This window comes from Lithobates pipiens, unplaced genomic scaffold, assembly GCF_037356315.1.
Source record: "Lithobates pipiens isolate NorthernLeopardFrog02 unplaced genomic scaffold, aLitPip1_a1.2 Scaffold_8, whole genome shotgun sequence".
Taxonomy (NCBI): Eukaryota; Metazoa; Chordata; class Amphibia; order Anura; family Ranidae; genus Lithobates; species Lithobates pipiens.
Window position 1 is genome coordinate 280,452,190 of NW_027507903.1, and position 24,820 is coordinate 280,477,009.

The 24,820-nt window shown below is 42.5% G+C and overlaps 1 protein-coding gene across 3 annotated transcripts in view; it reads right to left on the bottom strand.

The window, feature by feature from the left end:
• HCFC2 (host cell factor C2) overlaps positions 1-24,820 on the bottom strand; it is a 74,377-nt gene that overhangs the window by 37,629 nt on the left and 11,928 nt on the right. For all 3 annotated transcript variants that reach the window (XM_077472121.1, XM_077472120.1, XM_077472122.1), the window contains exons 3-8: positions 18,872-19,032; positions 14,372-14,580; positions 11,822-11,906; positions 9,700-9,806; positions 9,388-9,573; positions 9,050-9,301 (exon numbers count right to left, since the gene is read on the bottom strand). In XM_077472121.1, coding sequence (XP_077328247.1) covers positions 9,050-9,301; positions 9,388-9,573; positions 9,700-9,806; positions 11,822-11,906; positions 14,372-14,580; positions 18,872-19,032 — 1,000 coding nt within the window. The remainder of the gene's footprint in view (positions 1-9,049; positions 9,302-9,387; positions 9,574-9,699; positions 9,807-11,821; positions 11,907-14,371; positions 14,581-18,871; positions 19,033-24,820) is intronic.

Consider the following 24,820-nt stretch of genomic DNA (forward strand, 5'->3'; position numbering starts at 1 on the left):
GTAACCCTCCAATTCCATGAGGCTTTAGCAAGACAAAGAGGGAAGGGATCTGTGTCATGTACAGGGGGTCCCCTAGTTAAAAATATCTAACTTACAAACAACTCCTACTTACAGAGGGAGACAACAGGAAGTGATAGGAAATCTACCCCTAGGAAGGGAAATTCACTCCTGTAAGAGTTAATATGGGAAAAAGTTACCTCCACTTATGCTTTCTCACCAAGACTTGTTTCCACAACAGCCCAAAATGTTCAAAATCCAATTGTAATTGGGACAGAAAGTGAGGTGAAACCTACTGTCCAGGGGCACAGAAAGCAAAACAAACATTACAGGGGTGTTAACCCTTCCCTATGCTATCCAAAAAGCTTAAAAAATCATTTTTTTTGCCTGGAGCTTCACTTCCTTGGATCAGAGTCACGGATCAGATCATTTTTTGGATCAGCAAAAAAAAAAAAAAAAGACAAGACAAATCTTGTTACAACCCACCGAGTTTTAGATTTCACAGTTATATTCATTACAAAAAGGAGCTTATATGCTTAAATACAGTATTTGTAAATCGGACGGACTGTTTAGATGTTAAATTTAACTAAATGTTAAATGTGAAAATCAGAGGTGTTCTGTCACATTAGCAACCATGTAAGGTCAGCAGGTTTGCTGCTGCTTTTAAAATTTAAATTTAACATCTATACAGTCCGTCGGATTTACAAATACTGTATTTAAGCATATAAGCTCAGTTTTGTGTTGAAAATAACTGTGAAATATAAAACTCCGGTGGGTGTAACAAGATATCCACTTGCCCCCTTCTCACCCTATCATTACTGTGCAGAAGTGTGGGGTGTAGCAAGATGGCGGCGACGAAACGTCACTTCCTGACGAGACAGCAGCCTCCGCGTGTACCAGGATGGCCGCCTCTCCAGAGCTAGGCCGAAGCCGCGGCCTTTCCAAAGCCACGCGATCAGTGGAGCACTCCGCGGAGCGCGTGGGGTGCCGATCCGAACAGGGTGACCTGTTTGGATCATGGATCGGTGCACCCCTAGTTCTGACAGCGGGAAAACTTCCCTGTCATCAGAACAAACTGGTCAGTGCTGCTGGCTATAACCAGCTGTGCTGATAGAGCGGAATATATCCTACACGCTGGTCTGTACAACCAGGGTGCCCATGCATGAATTAAAATTTGCTGAACTTAGATCCATGTATGGCCAGGCTTTAGAAAAAAAAATACAAAATAACCACCCAGCCAGTGGGAAAAGGAGGGAGGAGTCCCATGGAGTAATAACCCTTTAAGGAAACAGAAAAGCGGTCAGTTCCCAAGAGAAGTCCCAATAGAAACTACACTCCCCACAGTACTGGACCTTGTGATGGTGGGTGCTTGAAGTGAAGGCCATGAATAATACCATGCCAGGATCAAATGCAAAGATACAAAGTTACTAACATACCAAACAGAAATACTTCACGTGTTTGTTGTAAAGGCAGCATCAAAAAAGCATAAGAAATCTTTTTTTCCTATGCCTTATGTGGTGCTATGTTCACTATAAATGTAAAACATCTATTTGGAGTGCCAGTGACTTCACATCTTTGCATTTAGTTCCCAAAAGAAGACACTGCAGGTAGGCATAGAAGACCGTTCTCAACCCACTTCTCATAGGGAGGGACATGGATAGTGAGAATACCATTCCCACGGAAGGCAATGAACCCCCAGAAAAAAGGCAAAGTGTTTACTACAAATCCAAGTAATGATCTAAGAAGAAACGTATAGCACAGATCTAGCATTTAAATGTAAAAAAAGAGTCAAGAAAAGAGGGCGCACCGGCCTTGTGCATTAGCCTAAGCAAATTTATTGATAAAAACAAATTAAAAACTACTCACAAACTGGGGAGTGGCTTGACACCACATGGAGTAGGACGCTCATCCACAGAGCTCCGTCCATTAATACTGTTAATCAGCTAATCCTGTGACTCACTGACACACAACTTGATCCAAAATATCTGTCTCAACACCCCTGGCTCCTGGTATCATGTCTCCCACTAAAGCACAGAAGGCTGCCGTGGCGAAACTTGCACAATACCGCCGGCAGGAAGGGGGGGGGGAGCAGAGGAAGATGTCGGCGCCGAGATGACTGTGGGAGATCGAGAAAGACTCCTAAAAGCCATCACGTTTTGCCGCACCTCTCTTACAGCACAAATTGAAGAGGTCAAGGTAGATAAATCCTTGATCAGGCAGGATCTCCACAAGGTCCGTGACAGGGTTAAGACTGCGGAGGTCCGGATATGCACAGTGGAAAATGCTATACCACCATTGCAAGCAGGGACAGACCGAATGCAGCAGCAGATACACCAGCTCCTCGTCAAACAGAACGATATGGAAGACAGGCTCAGGAGGTGTAATCTGCACTTTATCGGTCTACCCGAGGGGGCAGAAGGTAAGGACTCTACCATGTTTCTTGAACAACTACTAGTGATAATCTATGGTAGAGAGACCTTCTCCCCCATGTTGGCAGTAGAGAGAGCGCACCGCATGCCAGCCAGACCACCTCCACAGGGAGCTCCCCTCGCACATTTATTGCCAGGTTCCTCAATTTTAAAGACTGGGATGTGGTCCTACGACTGGCAAGAGAAAAGGGTAATATCCCCTGTGGGAATGTTAAAATCGCCCTCTTCCCTGATTTCTCGGCGGAGGTCCAACGTCGCCGCCAGAGCTTCTAACAAAAGATAAACGCAGGCTATGAGACCATCACTTTAAATACTCCATGTTGTTCCCTGCACGTTTGAGGGTGGAACATGAAGGTCGCGCCATCTTTTTTGAGGCCCCTGCAGACATGATTAACTGGCTGGAATGCCGAACAATCCCTGAGTGAGCTAACTGACTGTGCCCCTGTCACAAAGTTCTAAACCCCCCCCCCCCCCCCCCGTCTTTGTTTCACACACCATGCAATGTTTTATACACCATCAGTGTGGCAGAACCCACCCGGATTGAAGAACTGCAACCACCCTTATCCTGATTTGCCACCTGTTATCTGTTGCAAGCCGCAACGAATCATCAGCTGGCTGCGAACACTACCACAATCCTTGTAAGACTTGATGCTGCCATCCACTGACAGCACGGATGCCTGATCGCATGAGTCCAGTTTAATCTTTTAACTCCTCTGGGTTAGACACTTCCCCTCATTTTTTCTTTTTCCCTTTTATTTCTAACCCACACCTGCAAAAGGAGTTCAGGAACTAAGTGGTCCTACATAGCATATGTAAAGTGCAGCGAGACTTTGCCCCCTATTCCATCAGAGGATACAGTCATGCTCACTTGAGATGTTGCCGTAGTCTAACTATATCACCCTAAGTAACAGAGGACTAGACGTTATGTTCTTCCTCCAGACAGGGACTCACTGCTCCTTTTTGCATGAGTGGCGACATCTGTTAAGCTTTTTTATCAATATGGACCGTTCCTTTGTTTTGTTATGACTACCTATGGTTTTTTTTCAGGAATTATGCCCACACCAGTTGGGAAGGGTGTAGGGCGTGGTGGGGGGAGGAGGTTAAATTACTAATACTGAGTAAAGGTATGTATATGATGCTTCAAATACAGGTAACAGAACAATGCAAACTTTCAGATTGGTCTAACTATATGATGACTTCTTTAACCCTAATACTGCTATGTGTGAGTCGAAGAGAACCGACTAAAATGGTACAAGGGATCAGATGTCTGTTGTCATGGAACCACACTACCTTACCACAATTGGCTCATGGGGGTCTTTGAAATTCCTCACGTGGAATGTGAGAGGTCTGCGCAAGCAAATTAAATGCTCGGCGACCTTCACATTCCTTAAAAAACAGTGGGCTGATGTTGTGGTGCTAGTAGAGACGCATGTGGAGGGGAGATTACAAATGGCCCTTCGACGCCCATGGGTTGGGTGGGCATATCATTCCACCCATACGTCCCATGCTAGAGGTGTGTCAATCCTTATTGCCAAGTCAGTCCATTTTGAATTATGTGAAGTTACTACCGACCCACAGGGCTGCTTTGTATTCTTGATGGTCAAATTATATAGTAAACCTTTCTTATCCTTGGATTTTATATTCCTCCCCCATTTTCCACCTCTGCCATCATGGAGGGTTTCTCATTCATGGCCCGGCACCATTCAATACAGGCTGTATGGCTGGGGGACTTCAACACTAAATTAAACCCCACCCTGGATAGGCTTCAGCCCACCGGGTCAAACACGGGGGCCACCAGAAAAACAAGATTCTCCAAACTTATTACCGCCACATGTTGCCATAGATTTCCTCACACACAGTCCTACTCCTGCTTCTCGTCTACCTACAACTCTATGTCACATATTGATTTTATCTTAGTATCCCAGAGACTTACACCACGGCTACTAGATACACACTTTAGTTCCAGGCTACTCTCAGATCACAGCCCCTACTAGATCACCCTTAGTATACCCACTGACAAACCACCACACACATGGCGCTTAAACCCCTTCACTGTTGCCGGAAGACGAAGAACTCCAGAATAAATGGAAGACATACACTGCAGAGAATGAACAGACTGCCTCTCCAGCAGTCTTTACTGCATCAATAAGGCAGACTCCGCTGGTGCTTTTGATAAGGCGGTAGAGGAGCTATCCTCTACAGAATGGGAATACGCGACTAATCCATCCCCAGCTAAGGCGGACCAACTTAAATTACAGACTAGAGTAGTAACTCAATTGCAGTTTGAGAAAGTCAGACCAAAACTATTTTTCGCCAAACAGAAATTGTTCGAGCATGGAGAGAAATCTGGCAAACTACTAGCGTATCTGGTACACAGTGAAGATAGGCCCCCAGTGGTAATTTCCCTACATGGTCCCTCGGGCCAATAGATCACAGGCCCGCCTAGTGTAACCTCAATGTTCAGAGATTTATTTTCAAATCTATACACAATCAACAGTATCCGCTGACTCAGCCATAATGGACTCTTTCCTAAGCGACCTTACCTTCCCCCAGCTGACAAAAGACCAGGTTGATCCTTTAGAGGCGCCATTCACAGCAGACAAAATAACTGCCAATGCTAGCTTAGCCACGTCTAAGGCCCCAGGATCTGATGGTCTTCCTATAGAATTTTACTCCCAATTTGGTGAGACGCTTACCCCTAAACTCCTGACCCTCTATAACCACCTGCTTGAGACCCAGACACTGTCACCTTCCATGAGGGAGGCAACCATAGTTCTTATACCCAAACCAGGGAAGGACCCAGGCTACCCGGAATCCTATCGCCCCATTTCACTCCTGCAAATGGATATTAAAATATTAGCCAAGGTCCTGTCTATTCGTCTTAATCAGGTCAAACCATCGCTTATACACTCTGATCGGGCGGGATTCATGCCTGGCCGTAACACACCTCGTTCAATCTGAAGAAAGTGTACATCAATCTGCAAGCTACACACAATGAAGTAGGCTCCCGAGTAGTGGTGACCCTTGATACACCAAAAGCGTTTGATTCAGTGGAGTGGAGATATCTCTGGAGATGCTTGGATGGCTATGGCTTTGGACCCATCTTTATCAAGTGGGTCCAATTACTGTATCAGGCTCCCACAGCTAGGGTGGTGGTGAATGGCTGGCTGTCTTCGATGTTTGACCTCAGCAGAGGCACAAGACAGGGCTGCTCACTCTCCCCACTATTGTACGCCCTAGCTGCCAAACCCCTGGCCATGTCCATCGGAGATGATCCAGAGATTAGGGGGCTTACAATGGGAACCCTGACGGAAAAAATGAGTATGTACGTGGACGATACACTCTTATACCTGGCCGACTGGGGCTCCTCCCTTCAAACAGCACTAAAGAAGATAGAACGTTTTGGGACCTTTTTGGGGACTTAAAATTAATTGGGAGAAGTCCCAAATTTTACCACTAGATAGTTTCCCACCTACTGAATCCCAAACTAGACTACCGTTACAAAGGGTTGATACTATTAAGTACCTGGGGATCCACATCTCCAGAACACCAGAAGATTACATTACCCTCAACATTGAACCCTTTTCCCTTGTCAAATACAAGATACAAGCCTGGTCCCGTTGACCCTAGGTGTCTGGGGTCGTATTAACCTAATTAAAATGGTTCTTCTCCCTAAAATTCTGTACATACTATGGCACTCCCTGGTATACTTACCCTTGAAACACTAAGATCCTTGAAGTTCTTCTTAAGCCCTTTGTTTTGGAAGCTAATAGGCACAAACTGGCATGGCAAACTCTCAAAAACCCCACGGATCTAGGAGGTACAGCCCTTCCCGACTTTAACCTGTACTACTTCGCGTCCCAACTATTCCATTTAGACAAGACAGACAAGGAAAGATTCAGTAATCTACTATGCCCGGTTTGGGCTCAATGCACCAAACGCCCAATATATGCCATAGCAGTGGGTACAGGCTACACGGAACCCGGGGGAGATAGGAAATCTCTCCTATACCACTATAGACGTATCTGGGACCTAGCAACCACCAAACTGGCAATACCACGACACAATGACTATACTCCATTATGGCATACAGGGCTTGTGGACACAAGTTATAACCTTCCTACATGACAACATGGGCTCCCCAGTGGTACTGGACCCGAAACAGTGCCTACTGGGGATATTTCCTGGCACTATTGACAAATATGCCAAGATATTCCTCCACAAAACTCTGTGCTCCGTTAGAAAGATTATTGCCAGAAAATGGATGAGACCGCTGTCTCCTTCTTTCACAGAAAGTGAAAGTGGAAGGTGGACGTTAACAATGCCCTACCATATAAGAAATGTATTTATGTCAACCACAGCTGTCCCGCCAAATATAATAAAATATGGGATCGCTGGCTCCAGGAATCAGGGACCTGCACCTAAACACGTTGTACCTATCTGAAATCAATACTTGGATACATGTTAATAGACATCTTTTATTGTATTATGATGTGATTGTACTCTTGCCGATTACTCCTGACTAATCTGTAACCTAACATATACCAGTATGGAATGTAACATTCTGCTTATACAGACCATGATGTATGTACCTTATACTAGCCTAACATGTTTGTACCAATTAGTCAATAAAAAACTTTGTTCAAGTTAAAAAAAAAAAAACTACTCACAAACATGTGAAGAAAAATTGCTCTGTAAAAGCCACCTAATCATGGTGATCAGTCAGTCTCAAGATGGTGAAGGAGAGGACATCAGGGCCAATGCTGGATGACGTGTTTCGAACGAGTACCTTCTTCCTCAGAGAAAATGTAAATGTAAACCCTGTCTTACCTTGTCCATTTCACTAGTCCTGACCAGGATCCAGGCTTTGCCCATCACAGTAGTCAAACCCCCGAAAGATCATGGCCCTGGGCTTATTTAGCACCTTGTGACTAAATCGCTTGTTGCACCACATTTCCAAAGCAACAATTACAGGCCAGCCCCGCTGTTGTGGTGACTGGGTATAGCTCCCAAAATGTACAGAGAGAAACTAATCTGGAAATTGCTTATGACTCATAAGGCAATAAGCAATCTGTCCTTGATAGAAGGAAAAACTGGTGATGAACAGAAAAAAAAAATCTTGCCACAGGAGCATTAATCACCTAAAGGTACTAACTAAAATTATTACTAACTAAAAATTGGAGCCTCATGGAGTAAGCGGATTTATAGGGATACACTAGTCGGCAGTCCCAGCAAAGCTTTTGTTAGCATCCTATCACCTAAACGTAGCAGCATAACTCATGATTTAGGAATCATTTACAGTGTCTTGTATTGTACGAATAAAGTATAACTAAAAGGTAAAACATTATTTTTTTGGTTTTGGATATAGAGGAGAGAAAATTGAACACCTGTCAGTTTTAATTGTGGTCTGTGCCCCCCATTAGAGAGATTCACCCTCTATATTTGTCCTGTTTACCATTATCATTCAAAGTAAAAGAAAATCCCAAATTTTGGTTTGGCCCCACAAATGTAATAGAGGGGAAATTTTCCAATGGGGACACTAGTTTTAGCGACCTGGGGTTCCCCAAGAGATTCCCTTAATTAGTAGAGATTAACTCTCACTTACTGTAGGCTATAGGACAGGAAGTGGAGGCAAATCTCCCCAATGGGACAAAGATGGCAAAAATAAACCTTACAGAGGTTATAACCCTCCCTTACGCTATCCAAAAAAACTGTTTTGCCTATAGTTCTACTTTAAGATATATCAGTTGATCTTGCCAGAAATGTAGTGCCCTTGTCACTTTCTGTGAGCTGAAAAATAGAAAAAACAATGCTAGCTTTCTTTTGTAAACTAATATTCCCAACAATCTCTTCAATAATGGAGATTAACAAAAGGAATACATATTCAAAGGCTAGAGGCTAGCCAGTGTGACAACAATGACTGACTTAATCAATACACTGAAGAGGTAAGTGTAGCCACAAAGGGACAGAAATGTTTAATCTGCAGGATTACCAAGCAAATTAAAGGGAGAAACTTGAAAAGAGAAGAAAAAAAAGTAAAGACTGTGTCTTGGAATCAGATATGATTCATAACTGCTGATGTCTCTGCAACAGCAGTATTAATGTCAAAATTATGGCCGCTCCATCATATTTCAGAATTCTGAAAGCGGGGTTCTGCAACAAATCTACCATCCACTTTTAGTCATGGTAAATAAGTAGAAAAAAAAAAATCATGTGCATTTATTTTATTTTTTTATCCAGTAGCCTGCAAAACACTGCACCTGTGATCAGTGGATCATGGGTGCAATGTCAGGCTCCTGCAGACACTTCATACAGCTCTCTGCCTTACCTTTATATGGGCAGACAGTTACTCAGCTGCAGGAAGTGTCAAAGGACTATGATGGCGCTGATCAGTGCTCTTGATCAGTGCTCATCGAGAGCTACAAGCAGTCCGCTGCGGTGGCAGATGGCACTTGTAGGTGAGGACTTCAGGTGGTGAAGGGGTGGTGGTGCATAGCAACATGGTACATCCCAAATAGGGGTTTAACGTATAACATGTTGCTAGAGCTGAACCTAACCTTTGAAGCAAGGGATGTACTACTTTTTCCATTTTACAAAAACATATTTCTCAGACTGTAACTTACTTTCGTCCACATTTTGTGGGTATGAAAGTCCACTCTGAAGTAAGTGCAATGGAGCTGCGTATGGTGAAATACAAGAACTCTGTGTTGAAAGTTCACTGAGGTGGGCAGGTTTTCCAGCACATGGAGACACCGGTAATTCAGGGCTTAGTTGAAGGAGATATCTTTCAACAGTTGGCAGTTCATCCCATTTTACATGAAAGGAGTTTGTGGTAGCCAGTATTAGCTGAACTTGTGAAGATGTTGACGGCTTTTCTGAAAAAGACACATAAAAATGCTTGCATCCAGGACTTTAAAGTACATTGCTATAAGATAACCTGTTTCAGTCTGGTGTGTCCTACCTGTGTCAATGTACCAAAGGTCTTTGCAACACACTTGGTAATTCCATGCCTTTTTGTAACCATCCCTTCCACTCCAAATGTACAGGCGTTTTCCAACAGTGACTGCACAGTGTCCTGCTCTTGGTCTTGGCCAGTTAACTTTCTCTTCTGAGCTGTCTGCCATTAACATGGTCCACTCCATGGAGTCTGCTCAACAAAGTGAGACACATACAGTAAAAATAAAAATCAGCTTGCAATTATATAAACAAGAAAACATGCTGTACACTGTGTATCTAGCTACCAATAAACTATATGAAAATCAGTTATACACACCAAGATCTAAGTAGGAAAAAGAGTTAGTGCACTTCCATTGATTCTCTTGAGCAGGCGCGCTGTCACCATTTTCACTTTGTGGGACCCAGCCACCAAATATATACATTCTAAAATAGATCAAACTATGCATTAGGATAGGAAGAAAGAACACTTTTCACAAGAAATATCCTATGTTTTTGTACCATACAGATTATTCCAAAGGGAAACCAGATTAAATCTAAAACATTGAGCAACAAACGACAAAACACAATACAAAAGATGCAATGAAATTAGACAAACAGCTTTTTGCTTTTCTTTTCAAGTTACATAATCTTATTCAAGCTGCATTATCTCCATTTTGAATTATTACCAAACAATAATAACTAGCTCAAAGTGAGCCTGCTCCAGAATGGGTAGAGTAGCGCCGATCCGCAGAGCGGATACACAGAGAGCTGCAGAACAATGTGACGAAAGTGAAATGACTAGGGAGGTATGCACTTAGTGGGGAAGTGAGGTTACAGGAGAAAGATGTACTGTGAACAAGGGCTATCGGGAAGGGGGGGGGGGGGGATACCCTATAAGTGAAGGCTAAGGTGGCCAGTAAGTGGTGTGCTCTGAATTGGGCTAAGGTGGGCAGAGAGGGACATGCAGTAGAAGTGTTCTGCAGAATGTGACAAGGGTGGAATAAATGTTAGCTGCAGTAATGTGGACAAGGAGGGAAAAAGACAGGGGAGGTAGAGTGGAAACACACAGAGCAACTGTCCAATCAGAGAATGCACAAGGAGTTCTCTAAAATGGCAGCGGTGCAGGGCAAGCGTTTATCACACATGGTAGGACATTTATCATTCACAACGTCTTAACATGTAACAGTTTTGGGAAACAGTTGAATTATTGGGTGTGGTTTTTCTTTAAGAGTCACCTTGACAAAATATGTGTGTGTATATACAGTTATGAGCCAAACATATGTGGACCCCTGACCACCACAGATATAAACTTGTTATAGATTCCATTCCAAACACATGGGCATTAATATGGAGTTGCCATGCCCCCACTACATATCCTTTACAGCTATAATAGTCTCTATTCTTCCAGAAGATCTCTAAATGTCTGTGGGAATTTGTGCCCATTCTGCCAAAGACACATTTACATGGTCAGGTACTGATGTTGAAGGCAAAACAGGCTTACTTTTGGTGTTCTGGTTAATTTGCAGGATGTTCAATAGGGTAGAGGTGACCATGGCTGTTTTGGTCACTTGAGTTCCTCCTTAACAAACTATGGGGTTGATTTACTAAGGCAAATAGACTGTGCACTTTGAAAAGAGTGGCTTCCCTCTGCAACAGCAGTTGCTCCAGAGCTTAGTAAATGAGCAGAAGCTCTGCTGACTTCCACCATCCAATCATGTACAAGCAAAAATGCTTTTTTTTTTTTTTCCTTGCACATGATTGGGTATTCTTTGCAAAGTGAAGCCTTACCTCATTTACTAAGCTCTGTAATAAGTGCACTTGCAGAGGGCAACTTCACTTTGCAAAGTGCACAGTCTATTTTCCATTAGTAAATCAACCCCTACCTATGTCTTTATAAACCATGCTATGTGCATCTGAACACCATAGTATGAAGGATGCCCACATACTTTAGGCCAGGGGTAGGCAACCTTAAAGAGGTGAAAATCTACCTGAACAACATGGGGGAAGGCAAAAATCACAGGGCACAGTGTCTCCCCCTCACACTTGATCTAAAATTTTAATTGCTGAACTACCGTGTCGCAATCATGTGCATTACACGGCAATCATTGATTTAAATCAGGTGGTGAGGAGACAACATATTGCCTCCTCACCACCTGTCAAATACACCCAGATTGCTCTGGAATGAGCCCTTAGTTTAATTTGGCAGTGGCACCCTTAGGACTCATTCAAACAGAAAGTTGAGGCAGTGGTAAAACCCTGAGTTGAGTAGCGGGTCAGCAAGCCGACTGTGATCTATCAGTTACCTATCCTTGATCTACTGGTAGATTGTGATCGACAGGTTGCTGACCCCCACTTTAGGCCATATTGTAGATGTATGAATATGTATCTATATCATGGTCATATGCCATTTATGTATAATTTCATTAAAGAAAATTATATATATTATTAAAGGGACATACCTATTCCCTATCACATTAGCTGTGTGCAGGCTTCTAGGTAAAGGTGATACCCCTTTAGCTTCTGGACTATTCCAGGTCATAGTTTCTATAAAAACAAAATTAAAGATAAAATGTAAAAAAAAAGAAAACAAAAATTGCAATTATGTAGCCTTATTTACCTAGTTATGTGTGGAGTGCAGTAAAATGCTACTTTCTGTTAATATTCGGCATCACTCACCATGACACTGTCAAACCTGCATTTAGAGGACATTTTTTACATGCATATAAATTATTTTTTAAGGTGCCCTGCACATTGTGTGCTGGCCTGCATTTAGAGAAAATAAAATTCTGTGCATCCAGTATTTGATTAGGCACTCTAGATGTGGCTAAATGCAGGCCAATGAGTGCAAGGCTCAATTCACATCTATGCATGTTGCTTTTGAGCATTTCTGCAGTGTTTTTTGCTGTGCTTTTCATGGGTTTTTAACCGCGATTTTACTGCAATATTCGGTTGTTTTTCTTGCTTTCCATTCACTGTATATAGCCGGTAGCTAAAAAGTGGGAAGGGGGCCCCCAGATCTCGCCCCCCATGTGAATGAGTATGGGGTACATTCTACTCCTACCCATTCACCCCCAAAAAAGTAGTGTAGTGTGACAAAAAAACAAGAGACCGCTTCTGACAATTCCTTTATTAAAAATGTCTTCCTCCGCCACCACTGCCACTGACGACCTGCTGAAAATAAAAAAAGCGCTCATCCTCTGACTAGCCCCTGACTTTCTGTTCACTCCAATGTCTGACATTTCTTACATAACTATGGGGCGTGGCTGGGTGACATCATTCGGAGACCCCACCCCTTGTGACGTCAAAGCCTGGGACATGATGGGACTGTGACGTCACAAGTGGCGGTGTCTCCGGATGATTTTATCTGATGGCCACGCCCCATAGTTATATTAGAAATATCAGACAGACATCGGAGCGAAGACAAAGGTGGGAGCCAGTCAGAGGATGATCATTTTTTTTCAGGGGGTCAGCGGTGGAGGAAAAAGGAGGGCGGGATCTTCCAGATTCCAATAAGCCTCCTGCCCGCAGACCCCCACAACCACAGCCCAAGGTTCTAGGAATGAAGCCCTTGTCCCTATCAACACTAGGACAAGGTGCATTGGGGGGGTGTTCGGATAAGGATCTGGTATGGATTTCGGCGGGGACACCACCATATTTTTTTTTTCTTGGCATGTGGGTTCCCCTCAAAACTTCGGTCTGGTATGGCTTGGAGGGGGGGGGGGCCCACACCATTTTTTTCTTGAATTTTTTAAGCAACCAGCTATATAGAGTGAAGAGAAAGCATAAAACACAAATCGCAGCAAAAACACAGTACTTGGATTTTGGATGCAGGTTCATTGAAGTCTATTACATGCAAAACGCTGCATGCTGCAGTAAAAAAAAGTCCCTAAACCTTTCTAAAAACGCAGAGGCTCCAAAATTTATTGATGGGAATGTGTTCCATAGGAACCCATGCTAAAAAAATAAAATAAAATAAATAAAATGACCTGCGTTTCTGCAAAAAGTAGGAAAAACGCATTGGCGTGAATGGAGCCTAAATGTTTCTAAACGCACCTAAACTTGCTTTAAAGCAATAACACCTAAATGCAGGAAAAGTGATCTGGGAGGAATAAAAGTTGTTCCTAACTTTCAGATGACATCTCCTGCATTTATGCCGGCCATAGATGGAGCGATTTTTTTCCTGCAACCATGTGTTATCCACACCGACTGTGTTGATGGGGGTATCCCACCCACAGAAGCATAGTATTCTCCCGATGGGGTAAGCCATCCTGGCTGGGAGAACACACAGTGATCATTGCTAGCGGCTATGGACAATGGCAATAATCGCAAGAAAAGTCTGACAGGCTGGTTGTACCCAAGTTGATCAATCAATTAACTTGGGTACATCCAGCCTGTCCATAACATGGTTCGAATCTTGGCCAGTCCCTGCTGGCCGAGATTCAAATTTTCTATGACTGGCTTTAAAAAACCTAAACAGAGGAATACCACTGTGAGTGAGGCCTAAATGTTTAGTTGAAAGCTATAAAAAAATAAAAAGGCTGGCCATACACTGTACAATATTCTTATTCAATTTCCTTTAGATTTACTTTCAACTATAAAGTGCAAGGGCCTGTCTGACTGCATACAAATTAAAAGTGTTTAGGTTTGACCTCAAAATTATATGGTTTTGGTAAATCTAAAGGAAAACTGTACAAGAAAATTGTATAATGTATGGCCAGCCTTATCAGGACTGCCCTCCCTTGTGCTCCTGCTGCTTTGAGCTGATGGAGCTACGTTCTCTTATTTTCTAGAATGCATCTGTGGGAAATTTCTACCACTGTTAAGAACCAGTAACTAGAAAAAAAAAATTATAAAAAAATTATCCACAGAGAGGTGCTCTGGTTTAGCAAAGGCTTGCATAATAAACACCTAGCAGGAGAGCTATTCAATTACATGCTTACATCTAAAAATTTACATTTTCCTGTATATGGAAAACAAACAATTTGAATAGAAAACCTTTCAAAGCTCACCAATATCGAGCTCCCACAGGTCGTCAAGACGACATCCGGACATTCCTCCAAAGACGTAAAGCTTAGGTTTCCGATTATCCTTTCTGCTGTATATGACAGCTGAGTGGGACTCTCGTGGACATGGAGAAGTTCCTTTGGTCTGTGGAATATTCCAGCCAACCACTCCACTTCCTGGACGTAACTCAAGTTCATAAAAATCATTTAGGTACCTAATGTGTAATAAATATATATATAATTAGGAAAATAAATTGGTAGGCTCCTTACAAAGCTACTGCTGCCTGACCAATCTCTGCTAAGTCAGTATATATATATATATATATATATATATATATATATATATATATATATATATATATATATAATCTCCTCATGCAATGTAGCACTATATATTGCAAGATTTAGGTAAACACCAACTTTTATAAGTTAGAATAATACTTGGGCAGAGATTGATATTTTAGCTTGTGCAAATAAAAAAATGACTTGCTTTTTTAGTATTAAGAACTAAATGAATCCTTTCTAAACGTATATGAAAGCTGTAAGCACTAGTACTAGGGTTCTGAGACATGGCTGTTTTGCAGTGAGAGGATCACACAGCAGCTAAATTTAAAGCCCTTCTCTGGGAAGAATTTAGCCTCCCATGTACCCCTTCCCTATGCCTCTCTTTAAATCATTAAAGTGGTTGTAAAGGCTAAAGGTTTTTTTACGTTCTATGCATAAAGGTAAAAAACCTTCAGTGTGCAGCTTTCCCCTTATACTTACCTGAGCCCGATCTCAATCGAGCAATGTGCGTGAGACACGCGCAGATTGTGTCCACTTGGTCTGCAGTCTCTTTTGAATCCTGACAGGAAAGTCAATAGAAAGTGTCCCTGTCTCGCAGGCAGCGACATGTACACCCAAAGAAGCCTCCTGTACAAGGAGAATTGCAAAAAACTCAAGACCCGAACATCAGATGACTATTGATTTGAGTAAATGGGGAACTTCGATACGTTTATTTTTTATTTTTGATGCCAGCAATTAGTTCAAAGGCAGGTTGGGGGAGGGACAGCATGGGAGAGAAGAACAGCCCGGAGTTTACCTTTAAGACCCCTTTCACATCAGCGGACCAATCAGGTCCATCTGTCCATTTTTCAGGCGGACCCGACTGGACCAGCCATTGCTTTTTATGGGGTAGCGGATGTCAGTGGACATGTGCTGCTGTCACCCGCTGCCATCTGATTCGATCCAGTACGCTAAAAACAGCTGGATGGGGATATGTTTGGCATCTGTCCAGCGAATCAGATGGTAATCTGATGAAAACGGACTACCCCATAGAAAACAGTGGACCTGTCATTCGCCTGCTCAGCGGAGATCAGCGGACAGATCCCCCGCCGAGCAAATAGAAAAAAATCCAGCACCACGATGGCTCAAAATTAAAACAAAGATGTTTTTTTTAGATCCATCCATTAAAAAGGAATGAAAGGCCTATGTAAGAGGCTGAAACGCATCAGATTTTGTTACAGGTATAATTAAAGGTATTGATTCCTTTTAATGAATGGATCTAATAAAATTGTATATGTTGTATTTTTGAGACATTGTGGTGCCGGATTTTTTTCTCTTTGATTGGATGTTTGAATGCCTGAGTACTGGGGCCATCTGAGCACATGAGTCTCTATCTCATCTTATCATTAAGAGCTATTTTGGGGGAGCTGCACAATTTCAATAGATGCAGATCCCATGCTGAGCAGGCGGATTCGTTTGGACGGATTAAAGTGACTGTAAACCCATTACAACCACTTTAACCTACAGGTAAGGCTAGATTAAGGCTTACCTGTAGGTGCAAGAAATATCTCCCAAACCTAAAAGCTTTAGGAGATATTTGCAGGAATAGCGGCACAGGCACACTGACTGTGCCATTTCTAATGGTGATCATGCCATTAATGGCGGCGCCAGCGCGCATGTGCGGGAGTGGCGTCATCGCAGCTCCAGCCAGTCACAGCGCCGGAGCCGTGATACCCAGAAGTCACTCTGAGATAGATGGCAGCATCGGAGGAGGCGGCGAACGAGAGCCGATGCCGGGGCTTCGATCTCAGGTAAGCAATTCATAATGAGCTAGTATGCTATGCATACTAGCTCATTATGCCTTTGCCTCGCATGGTGTATTTTTTTTTATTTCTTTTTTTTTTTTAAGAGGCTTTCCTTCCTCTTTAAGGGGCCTAACAGTAAAATGAATCAGATAGTCAAGCCTAAATGGGCTTAGTTAAGCCAAAGACCTTTTCCATACTGCATAGTGAGGCACAATCCACATCAGTTAATGATCTAGAGTAAAAAATATACCTCAGCAAGTAGAGGAACCTAAAAGCAGCACTGCAAAGACAAAACAGTTACTGTATATCTTCAGCATAAGTCGGAGGTCAATTACTAGCCTAAGATTATGGCACAAGTTATACAATGAAATAAATCCTCATTCCAGAATAAGGATCAAGATAAAACATATGTCAAGGGCGCTCAGAATGTCAGGACCAGGCAGATAGTGTCTTTATTGGACGGATGAAGTGATCTTCAAACACTCAGGGGTGCACTCAAAGAGGGAAGCAATCTCTAATAGAAAACAGATGAAAGAAAAAAGGAGCCTCTAAGTGCAGAATTAAAACTTTTAATATCCCCAAACAAGATTAAAAACACTTACAGAATCAAGGATAAGAAGTGGCATAACATGGATGTATGAAGCAGGTGATCCGGCATCAGGAGGTCTCAGTGTATCATCACAGCTTTCCAGGGCTAATGAAAAATGTCATCAAAATGGGACGCGATTCGGAACTACTGATTGTTTCTTTCTTCAAGCCAATGACAACAGGTTTGTAGAAGCTAAGCTTCTTAAAGTCTATTGGCGGAGCTGTGGGTGGGGCTATGGGCGGTGATGAGGGAAGGAAAACAATGCTGCAGCAGCCCAGGAAGTAGTATGATCCAAGGGCATAGAACTGCACAGTAAACATAAAGACAGCGCGGGATACAGCCCACACACGAAAGACGGCAAGACAAATGCAACAGGACATTACAAAAATACACATAAGGGGAGAAACTTAAAATCAAATGAAAAATATAAAATAGAACAAAATGGTCAAACCGTACATTGCTCCTCATTAACAGGTGCCACTAAGGGGGAGTTGATGGAATATTTCAGTCATATTACGTATAAAATGCTAAGATATTCAATGCTAAAAATATATATATGTGGTTTATGTAAAATTCATATAAAGTTGACCTCATAAAGTACATAAGTATACATGTGTGTGCATGGGGGAGGTCTCTAGGCATCACTTCAATAACCCAAACCATTAGACCATCAGTGGATTTGTTATGGTATTCGAGGTAGTGCCTGGGGACACCATGAGTGTCTAATCCATCATGAAACGGCCATGTTCGCCAAATCGCTTACGTAATGGTCTGATAGTTCGCCCAACATAAAAAAGGCTGCATGGGCATGTCAAACAATAGACTACATATATATATATATTTTTTTTTTTTTTTTTTTTTTTCATCTATGCGTTTTTTTTATCTATGTGTTTTTTTTGCATCTATGCGTTTTTTTTTTACGTCCGTTGTCATTGTTTCTTGTGCGTGCATGCATGCACACACATATATACTTATGTACTTTATGATGTCAACTTTATATGAATTTTACATAAACCATATATATCATTTTTAGTATTGAATATCTTAGCATTTTATATGTAATATGACAGATATTCCATCAACTCCCCCTTAGTGGCACCTGCTATTGAGGAGCAATGTACGGTTTGACCATTTTGTTCTATTTTATATTTTTCCATTGATTTTAAGTTCCTGTCCTTATATGTACTTTCGTAAAGTCCTGTTGCATTTGTCTTGCAGTCTTTCTTGTGTGGGCTGTATCCCGCGCTGTCTTTATGTTTACTGTGCAGTTCTACACCCATTTATCATACTACTTCCTGGGCTGCTGCAGCATTGTTTTTCTTCCCTCATCACTGCCCATAGCCCCACCCACAGCTCCGCCCATAGACTATAAGAAGCTTAGCGTCTACAAACCTGTTGTCATTGGCTTGAAGATGGAACCAATCAGTAGTTCCAAAACGTGCCCCATTTTGATGACATATTTCCTGCTTGCGGCCCATGCTGGTTGTCGTCCCCTCCCGCTGAGGCCATATCCGGGATTCATGCTCCACGCTGACTCAGACGGCACGATTGCTTCACCAGTGTTCCCAGAGCCTGGGGTGTTCACCTGCTGGTTATCCTGGGACCTTCTGCTGCTGCATATCGTTATCCCTGGAAAGCTGTGATGATACACTGGGACCTCCTGATGCCGGATCACCTGCTTCATACATCCATGTTATGCCTCTTCTTATCCTTGATTCTGTAAGTGTTTTTAATCTTGTTTGGGGATATTAAAAGTTTTAATTCTGCACTTAAGAGACGCCTTTTTTCTTTCATCTCATTCCAGAATAATACTGTCTGCAGCTATGCTAATCAGAAAAACATCTTTACCTGGGAATATTGTTGTTGGTGTCTTCACTCTCGTTGGCCAGGCCACCAAACAAATAACATTTATTACCATGGAGAGAAAAGCTGTGCCCTAGTCGAGGACAAGGCAGGGATCCATTAGATGAAGTTTGAGGCTTTAATTTCCTCCACAGCCAACGACTTGCCTGGAATAAACCAACATTCTATTTACTCGAATAAAACACATGAACATTTAGGCTTAATGTACACGAGAATTTTTTCCAACCTCTCATGCACAATTTAACTTGACAGATAGTAACCCACATTTAAAACATCTGTTTTCCCATGTTTGCATGCCGCGTTTGTGTTTAAAAGCATTTGAAAAAAAAATAATGTTTTTTTTTAATTGCCAAAAATGAAAAACGCCTGTAAACGGAACGCGGCTAAATGCAAGTTACTGCGTTTGGCACTTGAAATGCCTCTATGAACTCAGCTTCTGAACGCATTTTTCTGGGTTCCAGAAAAAGCCTCTAAACTCAACATTCTAGAAACAACTATAAACAACCCTGTGTACATGTACTGATAACATAACATAAAAGAGAAAAAAAGGGGGAGCAACGGGCGGGACTTTGTATGAGGCACACGGGAGCAGAAAAATTTATTTAGGTAAAAAAACAGGTTTTAATAAATTTGAATAGTCATATATTTACATATTATTGCACATAACCATACATTAATATTTTAAATTTCATCAAAATATACATTCCAGCAAGGACTTAGTAGTAAATACATGAGAAACTTCACATTCAATAAGCACCAGTTATCTATGGGTATGTGACACACTGAAGTGTCACTTAAGAAAAAATAAAAACAAAAAAAAGGGATAAATCAAAACGGAACGTCCATTCTTTGTTAAAAATTGTGTACAGAACACGAAAGTTGACAGCTCTACGCGTTTCATGACCTTTCTGTCACTCATCAGGAGAAAGACCATGATGGTAACCTATGAATAGAGAGAACAACCATATTTGGGATGGTCTGGGAAAAAGTGGACAAATATACAATATGAAGAAACCCATATGTACACTTGACCCATAAACTTACATATATACCTGCGCAGAGGTGGTGCGGTACATTGATAGTCAGGCCGGCCAAAAATGCCACAGACCGGGGTTGAGGGGGCAAAACCCAAGTGACACCTGAAGAGCACAAATGACACCTTAAGCAGGTCCAGGTGTAGAATGTGACACAAATTCAGTGTTGAAGATGGAGTGGCTAGTAATGAAGGGACATCTAAAAAATAAAACAGTGAAAAATTCTGAGTGTAACAAGTGAATGTGAAAGCGAAGTGTAATGCTAAGAAAAGGGAAAAGGGAAAAAGTGAACGGTGCAAGAAAAAGTTAAAAAGGGGGAAAAAAAATAAATGGTGAAGGATGTAAAAAATTGAAAAACTTGAGAAGTAAAAAATGGGATAACGAAATCAAGTGGTGAAAAAAAAGGGGGAATTAGATCTTAAACAAAAAAGAAAAAGGAGATGCAAATGTGTGAGTACCTAAAAATACGTTAATGGAGGTAAGGCATTGTACATGTGATTGCCAAAAAGAGTGAAAAAAAAAAAGAGACCTGGGTATCAGAACCTACAGAGGGGGGAAAACTCATGCAGAGGGCGCCGCCATAGACTTACCCCCAACGCCAAGAACCCGACACTTAACAGGGCAAGGGAGGCGCCAACAGCGGCCCTCCATGCCGACCAGGCTAGGCAACCGCGAGCGTCAGACCGAGCCCTCCAATTGTCGGAGATGGAAACCCCGGCAGCCGGTATAAGTGCGTCACAAGGATGCCAAACATCTGGTGCCGGAAACATGACGTCGACGCGCACTGGAGGAGACCCGGCCCGCCCTACGTCAGAACAGGGCGGAGGGGAAATCCCCAGTGCGCGTCGCAACCCCGGGACATAACAAAGAAAAGCGCAGCCATAAGACAGACACCGTCCGATGCCACCAATGCGCACGTATAAAGGAAAGAAGGGGAGTATAGTATCCAATTAATTGTTGGTATACAAAAAACAATCAAAATTAACGATAGAGTAAATCAAAGTTAAAATTAGAAAAGAGAAATAAATTAATTGTTAATGCGACCGTGTGCCTCCATCCCTAATTATGTTATTAAGAAAAAGAGCAACAACATTTGGGACTTTAAATGAGGTAGTAGGGGCCGTTCAGATCCCCTCCTCCATCCTGGGTTCAATATTTAGAAAAAAAAAGTCCCAAATATTATTGTTGGCCATTATCAGCAATGCCGATAAAGGCACCGAAATTCGCGCATGCAAAGTAGCGGTGGGAGAAGCAGCGGGCGAAGTCACTCATTGTATGGGCGGCGTGCATGTTCTTTGTGGTTAATACGCTGCACTCCTAAGAACATCCCCTGCTGAGATGCTGGCACCTTCCCCTCGGACGCTCCTCGTGCTTGTGAGACGCTGCTGGGACCCAGGAGACGGCTTCATAGAGGGCTGCACATAGCCTACTCAAGTACAAGAGTGGGCACTGTGCCTCCTAGATGGCTACTATTACTACTATTCGCCGGTGAGCATTGCTGCTTTTGCCTCACTTAAACCGACAGAAACAATCCAACTAGTAGTATTATTTTACTATAGTACTGAAACTGAAAGGGATGATCTGTCTATAGCAGTCAAACATGTATTACTTATTACTTGGCCTGTGTTAACAAGCCAGCACTCTTGCCATGCGATGCTAGTATTTAAATGTCTGTCTGTCTGCACTGCAGTACATCTGACTTGTAGCAAAAAGATTTTATATAATTGAACTGATTAAATATGATTTGAATTAGAATGGCATGCTATTTTTTTGAACTATTCTGTAGTATACAATAAATTGTATGCGCTTGTTGTCATTGAATTTGCCACTTTGTCAGCGTGGTATAGTTATACTACACTGACATGACAGCAAGCACAAGAAATTTTTTAAACATGACAGTACACAATATAATATATATTTAATAAATCTATATTTATTGCATACTGTCATGTTTAAAAAACGAATGCACTTTCTGTCATGTCAGTGTAGTATAACTTATAATACTACACTGACAAAGTGACAAATCCAATGACAGCAAGCACATGAAGTTTATATTAAAGTATACTACAGAATAGCTAAAAAAAATAAAATGGCATGCAATTGCAATTTGCAAGCAATCCATTCCATTTCAAATCAAATTTAATCAGTTAAATTATCTTTTTGGTACAAGTCAGATGTACTGCAGTGCAGACATAACTACCTTGCATGGCAAGAGCTGCACAGTAAACAAAAAAAAAAAAGGGATTGGTTCGTTTTTTATTTTTTAAAGCGGAGGTCCACCCTAAAGTGGACCTTCCGCTCATCGGAACCTTCCCCCCCTCTGGCGCCACAATTGGCACCTTTCAGGGGGGAGGGGGGTGCAGGTACCTGTACAGTACAGGTATCTGCACCCACTTCCAGGATAGCTCTCTGCGGAAAGGGGCGTAGATTACGCCCCTTTCCGAAAGCCCCCCCGCTGCCTGCTGGGAAACACACAGATCCCAGAGGCAGCGGGTCCATCCTTATTGCGCAGCGCGACTCGCGCATGCGCAGTAGGGAACCCGGGAAATTAATCCGAAAGGCTCCACTTCCTGATTCCTATACCTAAGATGGCGGCAGCAGCACCCGAGAGACGATCGAGAGATCGGCTTCGGGTGCCGACATCGCGGGCGCGCTGGACAGGTAAGTGTCACTATTTTAAAAGTCAGCAGCTGCAGTATTTGTAGCTGCTGGCTTTTAAAAAAAATAAAACGCGGAGTCCCGGCGGACTCCCGCTTTAAAGCTGCCTCCTGGGGTTTAGCTTTTAAATTGATTTTGTCCTTAATTTTTTTCCCCCCTCAGATTTCACTCCCACTATAGATCATTCTAAGCTATTATTCTGCGCTACCAGCAAAGGTGAACCATGTCTACAGTGTGGAAATATTTTAACGTTTCTGATAAAGACCCCAAATTTGCAATCTGTAGTCTTTGCTCAGCATAAATTTCAAGAGGGGGTACAGTGCCAAGGCATTTTTCAACAACAGGTTTGATACACCACCTGAAAACATGTCATCCAGTTCAGCATCAGATTACAAGAAAACAGTGCCACTTCCAAAAAGTGCCTCAGGCTCAACACCATCTGTGGCCACAGTCTTTGAAAAGGTTAAAAAATTTGTAAGCGATAGTCCCAAAGCTCGTGCCATTACAGATAAAATTATGGAATTTATCATGTTAGACAACCAGCTAGAGCTGCAACTAACGATTAATTTGTCTGTCGACTAATCTATCGATTATTTTTTCGATTAGTCAACGTATATTATTATTATTTCATGAATCTAGCGTTTCTTTTTTTTTTGATTAGCAAATTAATCCTTTGGATAACCTTACAAAAATGATAAGTACATATAAAAAAGAAGCAAGATAAAAGAATATAACTAGTACATATATATATATATATATATATATATATATATATATACTTATATTCTTACCTTTTTTTAATGTACTTTTTTTTGTAAAGTTAAGATAAAAGAAATATATATATAATTTTTTTTTTTTCATTCTTTTATCTTAACTTTATATTTTCTATTCAGAAGTTCATGAATGTTTATAATTTATTTTTTGCAATGTTTTCTTTTTTAAGGGGTTTTGTTTATTATTTTTTACAATTTTTATATTGCAATTTTTTTATCAGCCCTGTTGGGGGGCTATGGTGAGATATCAGGGGTCTTAACAGACCTCTGACATCTCCCATTTGAGACAGGGCAAGGGACTGGGGACAGAGATTCCCCAGTCCCTTTCTCTGCAGCCTCTGCTGCACTGATAATGAATGGAGAGAAGACAGCTGCTCCTCTCCATTCATTAACTGAGACATCGTAATCACAGGAGGTTACAATGTTTCAGTTATGTGAATGGACAGAGTCAGTGGTTACTGACACTGTCCATTCTGAAAACGAAGGAGCCGGGTTTACCGGCTCCTACCTCCGCTCTCCATCCTGAGATACCGAGGGGGGGGGGGGGCACGGCAGCACGAAGGGGGACACAGAGCAGAGAGAGGGGGGACAGCAGCATGGAGGGGGACACAGATAAGAGAGAGGGAGACGGCAGCACGGAGGGGGAGAAGAGAAGAGAGATGGGAGCGGCAGCAAGGAGGGGGAGAAGAGAGAGGGGGCGGCAGCACGGAGGGGGAGAAGAGAAGAGAGAGGGGGGCGGCAGCACGGAGGGGGAGAAGAGAGGGGGACAGCGGCACTGAGGGGGACAGATGCACGGAGGGGGAGAAGAGAAGAGAGAGGGGGGCGGCAGCACGGAGGGAGACAGATGCACGGAGGGGGATAAGAGAGGGGGGCGGCAGCACGGAGGAGAGCGGGAGATACTGAGCACTGTGACGCATCGACACCCTGCACACACGTCAACGTATTTTTGTAGTCGACGTAATCGATTACGTCGACTCGTCGTGGCAGCTCTACAACCAGTCATTCTCTGTTGTGGAGGATATTGCATTCCGTAGGCTCATGCAACATATTGAGCCGCGTTACTCACTACTAAGCAGACGCTACTTTGCAGATACCTGTCTACCTGAATTGTTTTGCAGTGTTAGAAAACACGTTCATGAGCTCATGACTACCGACATCATAGCAATCAGTTTTACTCCCGACAGTTCGAGTTCAGACATCAGTCCAACGAGCATGCTTAGCCTGACAGCGCAAGTGGATAGATGACAAATTTCAATTGCAAAACATCCTACTTGACGCACGTCAGTTTGTTGGATCACAAACTGCAGCAGCAATATCAGACGCTTTAAAAACCATGCTTGACACTTGGCACATTGAGAAGTCTAAAGTGCATTTGATTGTCCGAGATAATGAACTTAAAAGCATACCATGTATGGAACACACGCTGCAACTGGCTGTGAATGAAGGATTGCTGAGTCAGCGCACCATAT